The sequence below is a fragment of the Leptodactylus fuscus genome, chromosome 3 (genome assembly GCF_031893055.1).
Source record: "Leptodactylus fuscus isolate aLepFus1 chromosome 3, aLepFus1.hap2, whole genome shotgun sequence".
Lineage (NCBI taxonomy): Eukaryota > Metazoa > Chordata > Amphibia > Anura > Leptodactylidae > Leptodactylus > Leptodactylus fuscus.
In genome coordinates, this window is record NC_134267.1 from 25,837,429 (window position 1) to 25,851,407 (window position 13,979).

Consider the following 13,979-nt stretch of genomic DNA (forward strand, 5'->3'; position numbering starts at 1 on the left):
TGCTCGGCGACCATCAAACTTAACTGAACTTGAATTGTTTTGTAAAGAGGAATGGTCCAAAATACTTTCATCCAGGATCCAGGAACTGATTAAAAGCTACAGGAAGCGACTAGAGGCTGTTATCTTTGCAAAAGGAGGATCTACTAAATATTAATGTCACTTTTCTGTTGAGGTGCCCATACTTTTGCACCGGTCAAATTTTGGTTTAATGCATATTGCACATTTTCTGTTAGTACAATAAACCTCATTTCAATCCTGAAATATTACTGTGTCCATCAGTTATTAGATATATCAAACTTAAATGGCTGTTGCAAACACCAAAATATTTAGAACTAAAAATGATTAAGATTAATAGGGGTGCCCAAACTTTTTCATAGGACTGTAGATGGGAGGAGTCATGCAGATTTTTATAATGGGATTTTAATGCAGGGAAAGCTCATGCCAGGTGCACCATACAAATTAGATAAAAGCTGGCATGTTTGCGCTGTACAGAATTTTACTCCGATCCTGTATCTTCCCACGTTTCATAGCTATGACAGTTCCCTGTACAGTGTGTGAGGACTTGCACGTTCTGTTAGGGGGCAGCAGTGCGCTCATTATCCCTATCACATGGTCAGACCAATCATTGTCCGATACTATTAGAACCCTCTCATGGTGACCCCTCTACAGTAATGAGTGAGAACTCACCCCTTCCATCATGGCAGCTGGTGGTCACCGCTCATGACTGCATGCTCCTTCCTTGTAAGCCCACCCCTCACTCCATAACCTCTCCTGCATGTCACCCACCCCGTCATAACACAGCTGACTCTAGTCTGCGCTCTGCGTGAGTAGTAGTCTGTATTTAATATGTTTATTCTGTGTGCCAGCATGTGCGTGTGAGAGTTTGGGGTTGAGTGTCATGTTAAGCAATGTTATCGGAAAGGGCGAGACTTGACACAGATAGAATGGAGATGGGCACAACGTTCTAACAGTGATATCCAATTATGGTAGAGGGGATGTTTTAGAGATGCTTTCCGGATACAGTCATGGTCATAAGCATGACTGTGAACATATCGTGACCAGCAAGATGTTATTGTTTAGTCAAAAAAGTGCAGACAATTGTGAAAGAAAAGAAAATGTGTAAACTGGTAATGGCTCATTAAACTCTTCCAAGTAGGTTGTCATTTAAAAATCTGTAATGCGGTCCAATATAGGTTATTACTAGAACATCTATTACTATACTGTTCTCCTGAGGAGTCATGTTGTTTCCTGATTCATATACTTCACTGTGACATATTGGGAGCTCATCTGGGATGCTGTCTATCCATAGCATAATCTTGGCCAAAGTGACTGACTTGTGGGCTCATCCATGATGTTGTCTCTACATATCATAATCTTGGTCTTGATGGCTCATTAGGGGCTTCTTCGGGATGCTGTCTATACATGGCGTACTCTTGGGCACAGAGACTGACTTGGGTGTTACCTATACATCACATAATTTTGGACTAGTGGGTTGATATGTGAGCTCATCCAGGATATTATATATGCGTAGCATAATATTGTGTTTGGAGACTGACTCGGGCTCTTCCAGGATGTTGCCTATACCTGGCACAACTTGGTTATGGTGACTGACTTGGGAGCTCATCGGGATCTAGTCTATAAAATAGCATGATCTTGTGCTCTGTGGCTGACTTGGGGGCTCGTCTGGGATGTTGTCTATACATAGAATAATCTTGGGTTTAGTTACTGACTTGGGGGCTCGTCTGGGATCTCTCTATATAGCATAATTTTAGGCTTGGTGACTGATTTATGTTGCCTATGCGTCACGTAACCTAGGCATGGTGGCTATTTGGGATCTTGTCCCTGGTGCTGTCTATATGTTGCAAAGTCTTGGGATCGTTGACTGACTTGGGGATTCGTCTGGGATGTTGTCTATACTTATTATAATATTTGGCCCGGTGACTGACTTGGGGGCTCGTCCAGGATGTCTATATATGGTATAATCTTGGGCTTAGTGGCACTTGGAGTAACCGTTCGTACCATACCATACGCACTTGCGTACTGTGACCTAGCTAAAATCTGAATATCAAATAAGAGCAGAAACATTCTAAACAAGAAGAGGAAGAAAGGGAAGCAATGACAAGAAACAGAATAAAAAGAAAGAAGGCTTCAGGCCGTGTCAAGGAGAATAATATCCCATGAACCCTTGCTGCCCTGTAAGCTCTCCAAGAGGGAATTTGTGGAGCAGGAAGACTTGGCAGATGCTGAAATGTTCATGATTTATAAATTGATTCCTTTATGAGACAACATGTTATTAATACCAGTTTCTAATCGAAGAGATTTTGCAGGTTGTACTTTCTGCAGACAGAATGAATGTGCTTGAGTGTGTGTGTGTGTACTTCATTGTACCCGGCGTTCTATCTTATTCAGGGTCCCTATAGCGAGTTAGTCATTCCTGTGGTCTAATACCTTCACTGGAGCTCTGACACAGGTAGAAGACCCTTGGGGGTCATCAGATCACATCTGTGGGGGTATCAGCTTTGACAATGGTCAGTTCTCTTGGCTTCATTAGGAACAGACAGTCGGACTATTATAGTCCTCTCGGGAGCATGCGCTTGTGTAGGATGGTGGCACCATAGAGGAAGACATAATTTGTGGATCAATGGAAAGATCTGGGTTTTGTAAGGGGAAGAAGCGCAGTCTAAGGACTGTTGTCTTAAGGTCCTGTAGTTCCTCTTGGGACAGATTTGTAGATGATTTAAAAGGGTTGTGCAGGACTTGGAGATGTCACCTCCTGTCAAGAAGAAAGCAGCCATGTCCTGCACAGCCCCTTTATAGAGGATCTTCCACTGATTCCAGAACAGTTGGAATTTTTTTTTTTCTCTAATCCTCTGCTATTCCCGAGCAATCCTTTTTTTTTTTTGTTAGTTTGATCACGGTTCTGCTGTTAGGTGGGCAGTCCCTGTCTACCTGCTCCTGCCCAGGACCGCCCACCTGACAGTAGGCAGCATAATAGTGCTGAAATTAACAAATGATTGCTCGGGAATGGTGGGGGCTCGAGAAAAAATTCCACCAGTGCTGGAATCAGTGAAGGGGCGACTGTTGGAGGATGCAAAGAGTTTTAGGAGCTTGAAGTGGTGAAACATCTCCTTTAAGAGTTTGGCTATATAAGTAATGTCTCTCTCTCTGGTTGAGTGGATGGATGTCTCACTGATGGTGATGGTGATGGTGAATACTTAGTCTGTAAACAGTAATTGACGCTTTGTAGATTTGGAGACCCCTAACGTCTCTTCCGACCCTTGTCATGTTCTGCCTAATCCAGTTGTATGAAGCCCTCTCCTTGTAACCCTCACCCCCCCAAGTCCCTGCATCCCAGACATGGTAACCCTTCTTTCTGTTCCTGAGCTCCAAGCTAACACACGTTTCCCTCCTCTGACTTGTCATGTTTACCCCCGATTTGTCATGTTTACCCCGTCTGACTTGTCATGCTCTGTTAACCCCTTCCTCTTCTGGCTTACCCGTCTGCTTTCCCTTTATAAGAAGACCTGTGTTTTGTAGCGTTCATGTTTCCTCCCGACCATTATCTGCCATTGTCCAGGATCCTCACGTCCGTGTCTCAAGAGGACTTCTCTCCTCTGCAGGTGCTCCCCTCACTCCTGGCATCTTGATGGTGGATTGTGCTGCTCCCTGTGTTTGGGGTCTTTCCGCTTCCTTCTCTGTTCTGTTGGCCATCTGTTCACTCGTAGATTCCTCTCCAAGTCCTTAGCGTAATTGATAGATGTAAAAATCGACTCTCCAGATTCCTGACGGGAAGACAACCCCTATCACCCGAGATTTCAGGATGAATCTCTTTCTTTCTACCTCTATTGTATCATAGACGTCTGTAGCCCCATCTACTGTTCCCGTCCTGTCCTCTCTCCTTCTTGCCGGGGGTGGGTGTCGTCCAGCACAGTTACTGTAAGATCTTCTTCTTTTGTTTTTCTTATTTCTGTACTTTTTAGGCCTAATTATTGGAACACATCCACCCTTGTCCCACCCCATCAGACGGGCTGCAGTCATACGCTGAGGGGACAGAAGCAGGCTCTGCCCGCACACCTCCCACCTCACTGCCAGATACAATCTACTAACAGTGTGACTGCGCAGCGACAAGGCTTTTACCATCTGTAATGGTCATCAACATGGACAAAACCATCCCTGACCCCAGAGGTCACTCTGCTCTGTAATATCTGGGCCTCTCTCCTCTCCCTCCCCTCAGGATCCTCTCCATTACAGCTCCCCCATCTGTCCTGCTTTCATGGGTTTGTGGGCCGAACCACGAACATCTGTAGCCACAGAGACGACACTAAGCAATGCCGCCTGTCACTTCTCGGGGGTGTAACTGGGGAACTGAGATCCTTGTAACCTGCTCACTGTGTTGCCTATGATAAGTGCCATTAAACAGTCTTCCGCCCGCGCAGGTTTATATTACCGGAAACAGTTTCTACGATGAGTTTAGGTAGCGCCATGGCTCAGGATGGAGCACTAGCATTCTAATCGTGTAGCCATGTGGTCGGAAAAATTTGGGGCCGCTTGTCCTTGGTTCTGACCTGTGTACGGCTACTTTAACCTGTTGGACTTTAATCATTGCAACTGTTTTCTGCCTGCTGCGGGCATTCACATGGGGGCCATGCGGCTGGTCAGGGGTATGTTACATGTCCACCATGTGTCGTGCTGTCTCCATCTCCTCCTGTCTCCTCAGTGACATCCTCCATGGATGTAGACTAGATTTAGTGAACCCCTCCATGTTTTCCCCCTTCCTTTTCTTGAGTTTGGGGTGATGATTTTACACCTCAAGCCTTACAGGGTCTGGTAATAAGATGGAAGTGTCATGTTTGGGATATTTCTGCAGGAAGGTGAAATATGTATAGCTCAGGACGTGACGTAGAGAGATTAGGGTTAGGGGAATTGGTTGCGTGTATATGAACGTGTAAGTGATCACCCGGCTCTTGGGTGAAAGTTACTATGGTGGAGTATTGTAGCGGCTGAGATAACAATGTCTGAACAATTTCCTAGGCCCTGTCCACACACTAAAGCTGTTAATGGATTAAAAACCTGCTTTGTGTGACCCTGCCATGATGTGCGGTTATTAAATGGGGGAAGAAAATTTACTAAACCTTAAATTACTACCGCCATAAGCTGCCTATTGACATTGAGCCTAGCTGGCTGATATGAGAATTACACAAGAGTCGTATTACCCAACATTCCACAGCCGGCTGGTTCTTATGGCCGCTCCTTCATGCTTCTGAATAATGATTGGCTGGTGCATTGGATTTATATATTCATTGTGTCACCTCATCTCTGTGGATGCCATTATTTTGTGCCTGAGCTGAGTGCCTTCCAGACCTCCAACACCTGATGTCCTCCTATAGGTAACCCTGTCCTTCCCGCTCACCTTAGTGCCTAGCTCATAGGTCAGTGCCTCCTGCTCTGTGTGCGTTGCTCACCTGTCTATTGAATCCTATTTGCCCTCATTGTTACTGGACATGGTGAAGTTTCTCCGTCTCTGCTTTGTTCCCCCAGAGCCTCTGTCTCTGTGATGTCTTCTCTACATTATCAGGGTGTCTTTTGGCTCCTGATAAGTTCTCTACTTTCTTCCTGCACCTTGAGCTTTCTAGATTCACTTTGTGTTTCCTGTAATGTTCTAGACTTGCCTCCTACTCTCTATACGTTCTAGACTTGCCTCCTACTCCATATGTTCTAGACTTGCCTACTGCTCCCTGAACATTCTATATTGTCCCTCCTAATCACATTCTGTACTTATCTTTTACTCCTGTAAGTTCTTTACTCTCCTCCTGCTCCCTTGTAGACTCTACACTCTCCTCCTCTTCTCTTGCAGGTTCTATTCTCTACCCCTGATTCCTCGTAAGTTTTATGTTCTCCTGCTTCCTTTTATGTTATAGACAATCGTTCCACGCCCTGCATGTTCTACACTCTTTCCCTTCTCCTTGTAGGTTCTATACCCTCCTCCAGCTCCCTATAGGCTCTACACTCTCTTCATTCTCCCTTGTATGTTCTATATTCTCCTGATTCCTTGTATATTTTATACAATCCTTTCCCTGCTCCTTGTAGGTTCTGTACTCTCCTCCTCCTCCGCTCTTGTAGGTTCTGTACGTTCCTCCTGCTCCCTTGTATGTTCCAGACAATCCTTCCTCTTCCTATAAGTTCTTTGCTCTCGTCCTGCTCCCTTGAAGGTTCTCCACTATCCTCCTCTCTTGTAGATTCTATACTTTGTTTCTGGCTCCCTTGTGTGTTACAGACAATCCTTTCGCTCAGTGTATGTTCTATACTCTCCTCCACCTCTTCTCTTGTAGGCTCTATACTTTTCCCCCTTCTTCCTTGTATGTTCTATGTTCTCTTTCTGCTCCCTTGTATGTTCCACACAATCCTTCCGCTCCCTGTATGTTCTAGACTCTCCTTGCTCGTTCTCCGGGTCTCTTCAGCATTACAATATTTATATTAGAATGAGAATTATTTAAGTTATTAGCAATTTGTTTTCTTTGATACTTGTTATGAATGTATTTGCATTATTAAAGTACGATGGCAAATCAGACTGAGTCTGGTCAGAGACTGGATGTGACGCGAGTGCAGAACTCAGGCCGAGTCCAACAATTCTGGTACAAAAATTCTTTACGGTTCATAAAATAAAATCCAGACTGAAGAGATCCTTTCAGTGATGGTAGTCGTTCTCAGATGTTTACCTTTGACGGATGACCCATATACCCCTCATTGGTGAGGGGCGCCTCTTGTGGCCTCTATTTTTACTCGTACATAGTCCTACTAGTTTCTCTGCAGTAAATTCCAAGCAAAGTAGAGCTGAAATCCCATCACTTGTCTATGTGACGTTCCTGATCTGCTGACTACAAACAAACCCAAGAGAAAATCCAAACTATGAACACACAACTTTTTCTGAAAAAAAATTCTAATAAGAGGCATACCCATGTTATAACGTGATGTCATGGCAATGAAAAACAAGGAACAGCAGTTCTACGGCCACTTCATTCTCAGGATTTTGGGGAAAGCAGAGTTTGACCCCCCTGAAGATCGAAAAACAGCATCAACGTTATAGAATAGAACATCTTTATGTAAGAAAGGGGACACCACCCTAAAGCGCACCGAAAGCTTTCCTATTCATTTCAACAGTGCAAGTGAAGGTCACAAACTTTTTCTTCCTCTCGTCTCTGCTTTTATCACTCTCCGCATTCACTGATCCTATGACGGACAGATCAGATTACAATGAAGTCTATGGAAAGGGGAGCAGAGAAGAGGAGGAGACAGGGCATAGGGGGAAGTGAGATCGTCTACAGCATCTAGTGAGCCATTTCTCTCACATCAGTTCACAATGATATTGATATTATGTACATAATTTGTTACTTATTTACTTGCGTGGGAATACAATAACAATTATTTTTCTGAATGTGAGCATCTTTGCAGCTTCTGTCTGACCACAGCTGTTTATGAAGGAGTCAGAGTTGTTGCTTTGGCCTACCAACGTCACAGCCCTTATACATAAACATTAACTAATAAACTATATTACATGGTTCACTATCACCTCTGCACTATTCATGACATGTAACAAAAAAAGTTGCACAAATGTCGGAGTGCATCAAGCTTCATAGATCTGAACAAAAAAGAGGAATGGGGCATCACTACTTGCATCTAGGAGAGTGAGAGGATTTTGTGCCTCATGGGGTATATCTGTGTGTAAACCAAAAGACTCAGGAAATTTTCTAATTTTGAAATTTAGACCAAGCAGACCCGCCAATGGCCCATCTAAGTGATCCTTGTGCTGTACGGTAAATCTGGTTCATCTTTAGACACTTTTTATGTCTCATCACCTTGGTGCCAGGTAAATTCAAGCCAGAATTCTGGTCACCACCGGACTCCAGAGCGGAAAAAGCGTCTTCTGTGCAGTGACCAATTCTCCATATAGCATATTCTGTTTAATAGGGAGTCTGGGACACGTTCTACTCTAGTTCCTGATGGTCAGTGAGTGTTTAGCCAGAGGCTTAACTGGAGAATCCTTGTGAAAACTGAGCAATTTTACATCTTGACCACAACCATATTGTCTGTTGATATTGTATTGCATTCTTTGACTACAGGGCCGTGTTATGTTGTGCAGGCGCAGGAGGCAGCGATCTTATTGATACATATTGATCTGTATTAGAGGGTGTTGTGGGCATGCTCTGTGACCTGCACAGAGAGGTGTATAATAGATATACATATGTGTAAGCGTTGTTACCTGTGATTGTAATCCCTCCATTTTACTATACAGTTCAGTCCCATTAATGTGACCACCTGTGAAAATCCAGAATAACCACCTTTGGCAGAGTGGACCGCTGCGAGACGTGCAGGAAGAGAGGGGATGTTGTGATGATGATCACTGGGATGTTGAGCCATGCCGACTCCAGTGCCGTGGCCAGCTGCGCTAGGTTACCCAGTTGAGCATCCATGACGCGAAGAACCCGATCGAGGTGGTCCCACAGATTCTCGATTGGGTTCAAGTCCGGGGAATTTGCTGGCCAAGGGAGTGCGGTAAACTCATCCCGGTGCTCCTCCAACCACGCACATACACTGCGAGCTTTATGACACGTCACATTGTCCTGCTGGTAGATGCCATCATCCTGAGGAAAAACATTTCGCATGTAGGGGTGAACATGGTCCGCAAGGATAGATGCATACTTGTGTTGATCCATCGTGCCTTCCACAATGATGAGTGCACCCAGATGGCTGATGACACGTGCTTTCTGCCATTGGTTATTTAACGTTGACGTCAAAAGTAGGCGGCGGTCACATTAATATGACTGGACTGTGTATATACCATGACTACTGAGAAATGATCTCTACAGAATGGGACGTGTTGGACTATTGGGATGGTCATTTGCCAGCGTGAAAACTACAAGATTTCCTAAAGATTGTAACATGGAAAACTCAACTTCGATCCAGTTGTTAATTATTATTTTTTTTCTGACTCCATTGACAGCGATCTTTACCATCGACAAAAATATAATAAATGGTAGCGACGTTCCAGGTTAGTTCTACTTTATAATTTTTGGACATGAACAGAGCTCTAAGGATCTGTGAAGGTGCCAGCTATGGTCATATATAGAGCCTGAGACACATCCGAGATGGTATGAGCCCAGTGACCAAGCCTGTGATGGTCTGGTGGGGTAATTTTTCTGATTTTTCTATGTCGAGTGTGGCTCATTTCAGCAGTTGAGTTACAGATGTGTTTGATGAACAGGGAGGTCTCTCGGTCTGCATTACAGGGCAAGTACGGGTAAAAATCAGGACTTGCTCATTGGAGACCTGATTGTAGCAAACGTTGGGTGTGTATAGAAATAAAAATGGCAGGAAAATTGGTCCTTTTTCATGACTGTTTTGCATCTGTGAGGCACAGGTATTCATGGGCTCCTCATAGCTTTTTAGTCCATTGATGGACTGTGAAAACGGACCATCAAAAAAACACTCATGTAAATAGACACATTGACCTCAATATGTTCTAAAAACATCTGTTTCTGACATTCATGTCACTGAGGCTTTACTAATCTCATCGGATGTATAAAAAAAAATCTCACTAGAGTCACCAGTAAGAAGTTGTAGCCAACTGTTCACATGATGTTGCACGAGGTTGGTGATACACACGTTATCAGGTTGTGTTACAGAAGGGTACTGATAGGTTTGGTGTCAGGTCTACTACGGGATGGTGGTGATACACGTGGTGTGATGTGCACTCTGCTCGGTGTATGTTGCGTTACAGAAGGACAGTGATGCCTGGTGCTTGTTTTTTGTTTTGCAGGGTGGCAGTAATACATTTGGAGTCGAGTGTATGTTATATTAGGAATGGTGATGTGCTTGGTGTTTTCTGTACATTGTGTTACGGGAGACATTGTTACGCTTATTGTGTTACAGTAGGGTGCGTGCGGTGATACACTTTGTGTAAGGTGTGTGTTACGTTATGGGTGGTGATTTGCTTGGTGTTTTCTGTACGTTGTTTTACAGGATGTAGCGCTGTGCTTGTTTTGTGTTGTTCTGTGTTGCGTTACAGTAGGGCGGTGATACACTTGGTGTGAGGTGTGCGTTTTGTTACAGGATGGCAGTGGAACGCTCAGACGCTCAGGCTCTCTTGGTAAGATCCGAGATGTCCTACGGAGGAGCAGTGAAATGTTGGTGAAGAAGCTACAAGGGACGACGCCTCCGGAACCACGAAACACAAAGTAATTATCACACAGTACACAAAGTATAAGTGTCACAAAGACATTTTGAGGAGAGAACAATGAGTCCAGTGCACACAATACACCTGACACGGGTGACACCTTCCCGTTCCTTGTTTTCAGCACTTCTTCTTTGTTCTCTTGCAGTATGAAGCGCGCAGCTTCCCTAAACTATCTCAACAAATCCAGTGACGAGACCTTCCAGGTAAGGAGTATCCATGCAGTGGTGGTGTCTCCTAAGTGTCCCATCACATCTGTTACTTGTACCGCCATTGTGGGTGACTTCACGAAATTTTATTTGTTTCCAGGTTTCTCAGAATCTTCTGTCTGAAAGTCGAGGCTTGAGCGCCAGCAACATCGATCTGTCATCCCACAGCTAATGACTAGTGTCCGGATAACGGGGAGACCTTAAACCCCCAGAATAAACTCATCGCTCTCTCACCCTGACATGGCCCATCGGCCACCCAGCCTGTAAAATAGTCTGATAACAAAAGCACCCCTGCCTCTATGACTTTGATGAACACAGATCAAATTATGAGATTTTGCTGACTTTGCAATTTTACAACCCCAAAAGATGGACAAACACCTCGTTACCCAGTGATTTGGCCCAATTTATGGAAATTTCTCCTATTCTTAGGTAACACCATGACTCCATCACGTCGCTAAATGGCAACGGAGCAATCCACATGACCCTGATCTAGTGTAATAAACCAACGTAACTGCCCCATCATAGTGCTCTACAATAATATAACACTACAACCCCCATCACTGTGCCCTATATTAATACAACACAACAGTCCCCATCTGTTTCCTATAATAAAGCAACACTATAACCCCATTATTGTGCCGTATAATAACACACTACAGTCCCCATCACTGTTTCATATAATAATTGGGTATTACAGGTCCCCACCAGTGTGTCCCATCCTAATAGACTAACATGACAATTCCCTCTAATAATAAGATAACACTACAACCCCCATCATTATGCCTTTTAATACTGTAGCAATATTACACCCCCTTTACCTCCTGCCCTATAGGGATGAAGTTGTACATAATGTCCATAAGTGGCTGGTAATGCTAAAGCCACCATGTGATCCATCGTTCAGTAAACGTCACCACCTGAATTCCACATTCTTCTGTGACGTGGTCAATGTGAATGCGTCTTAATAATGTGGTTAGGTCAATGTCACAAGTTGTGCACAAGTGACTGGTAACGCTAACAGCCAGCTAAACCTTCCCACCACCCCAAGCACTAACTTGCACGTCTTCCCACCATTATGGGTAACATTATGGGCACCAGATCAGTTGCGCTGTGGACTTGGATTATTGGATGATTGTATTCTGGGGTGAGGCTTCCATTACCAGGATGGATGAAGTTCCAGTGTCACTGGTGAGAGGGATTCTCCATACACAGCACTGAAATTTCTAGGTGGTCCAGTCATGGTGAATCCATGGAGGAATCTAGTCTGTTGGGGTCAGTAGCACTTTATTATTAATATTCCACAACCTGGTTGTTGACCTTTCGTCTTCACTCCAATCTTTCCTGGGCAAGAACCCAACATGGTGCATGGTCTTCTGCCATCTTTATGCATGAAACCTCACACCTTTGTATCCCTAGAAGGGAGAGGTGCTCAGACTCGTGCACCCCTAAGATGTAGCTTCTGGACCCGCGCTGCAATAATTCTTTGTGATTACTGATGGCTCTCCTCCTTGTGCTTTCTGTCAGCCTCGTCTCATGTTCCCAGCTCTTTCCAGTGGGGGGCACTCTATACAATATGAAGTGCTGCTCTTTCTGGATTGTCAGGGTTTTCTGTAGCCTCTTCACCTTCATATGACTTCATTTGGATTTTATCTCAGGAAAATAAAATACTTGGAAACCTGTCCATTGCTTCTTTATTACTAATGGGAACCTGTCACCAGGTTGGGGGACCTTAAACCAGACCTGGTGACTTCAGTCCCATCCATCACCAAGTTTGGCCGAAACTGAAAGTTTTGTTCTGCTGGATCTAAGTCATGACTTTTCTCCAGCAGCTCCTGGTGCGTGCATGGTATGATCGGCACCAGACCTGTTAGGGCATAAAGATTTCATAGACGGATGATCCACCTGTTCGAGACCTTTAGCGTATGGTCACACAGTAGAGTCTGCAGAATTTCAGAAGATGCTGAAAACAATAGGATTCCTGCTCGATCTTGCTGCTAACCTTGTGGCAAACTCCGCTGTTAAGGACCACTCCTCCGAGCCTAATCTGCAAGTGGAACATGCGTTGGAAAGTGAAGTCCTCAAAGTCAAATTCCTCTTCCATTTCCACTGTGTAAACAGCCCCATACACCATTCCAGCTGCCCCCTGACATTGTACGGGGTGATCTTACGAGTAAGAGTGGCTCCTCACTTTTGAAGCTCCCCGTGATCTATTACTACTGACACCATAGCGCAGAAGTAGAAGTGATACAAAAGTTGTTCTTCGTCCATGTGGTCACCAGTTCATGGCTGACGTCATATCACTAGACTGGTGGAAGAAGGGACGCTGCAACCTACTCTACTGCCAAATGTATATGATTGACTTCCTTTGAAAGTAAATATGTAAACAAGCTCTGCACCTAATAAATTATACAGTATGAGTAATTGTATCATAATTAAAAGGAAACCTATTATTTTGAAGTTTGAGTCCGTAACTTATTTCCATCTCCATTACTTCTTGATTGGTCAACTGGGAAGTGCCTTGTTGATGAGAAGAAAATCTGTCCTCACCCCAGGATTGTAGAAGAAGTTCTTTATTAGTGTCCATGCTACAACTTGTTTCGAGGTATAAAGATCCTTTTATCGAGTGTACATTGACACGTAACCAAACATAACAAGATGCCAGCTTAAAGACCCCTCAAATTCCGAAAGGGCTTGGAAAAAAAACCTAACTGGTAAACTCATAAATTTTTAAAACTCAATTCAATGCGTAAGAGTTGTATACGGTAGTTGCAATAAACCCCTTCTGGATCACCCAAATGTAAAGGGTGTCAGTTTCTTCAGAGGCACATCCCACCAGAATGCCTCTATTTATAATACATCAGTCTGTTTTAGGCCTACCTACTGTACAACAATGACCACTTACCACATAAGGGAAACCCCACAATTTACGATTCCGACTACTACAGCCCTCTGGGTGTAAAGAGAAAGAAATCGGAGGTGGTAAGAAAACAAAACAAAGTGATAAATTCCAACCCCAAGAGTAACAAGATAACCGGTATCTTCAACGTTTCCCAACATATTTTATTCCCAGAGGTTAGTCGTCTTCCAAAAGGTTTCTTTTTGTCCAGATTAGAGAGTGAATTACCTACAACTATTGATGGATTTTAAATGCTTTCGTTACACAACTTACTCTAACTCCTCAAAGGCGACCACACCCTAAACTTGTCTATAAAACAGGCGACGCCCTAAAAGACATTACACCCAAGCCCATTACCACTCATCTAAAACCAAAATCGACGTTTTATCCAGTACGACACAAAGGACGCCACATAGAAACTTTTTATTCTTTATTGGGTGCAGATCTTAGGAGTATCCTTACCCCTGAGCTCAACACCTCAAAAGTGGAAGGGAAGAGTAACGTTCTCTTATGTCTAATAATGACATAGTCAAAGAAAGTTCTGACAAAGGGGAAGGGGTGGTGATCCAAGATAAGACCTCCTATATCCGAAAAGTAGAATGGATACTATCAAGACACTACCTACTATTGACGTTTGTCTAAAGACCCC

The 13,979-nt window shown here is 44.0% G+C and overlaps 1 protein-coding gene across 6 annotated transcripts in view; it reads left to right on the top strand.

The window, feature by feature from the left end:
* KLC4 (kinesin light chain 4) overlaps window positions 1-12,891 on the top strand; it is a 28,491-nt gene extending 15,600 nt beyond the window's left edge. For 5 of the 6 annotated variants that reach the window (XM_075267271.1, XM_075267275.1, XM_075267273.1 and 2 more), the window contains exons 13-15: window positions 10,108-10,232; window positions 10,377-10,434; window positions 10,538-12,891. In XM_075267271.1, coding sequence (XP_075123372.1) covers window positions 10,108-10,232; window positions 10,377-10,434; window positions 10,538-10,609 — 255 coding nt within the window. In that variant the 3' untranslated portion in view covers window positions 10,610-12,891. Of the gene's footprint in view, window positions 1-3,980; window positions 7,620-10,107; window positions 10,233-10,376; window positions 10,435-10,537 lie in introns of those variants that run through there. The other variant, XM_075267277.1, reaches the window with a different exon arrangement.
* The last annotated feature ends 1,088 nt before the right edge of the window (window positions 12,892-13,979 follow it).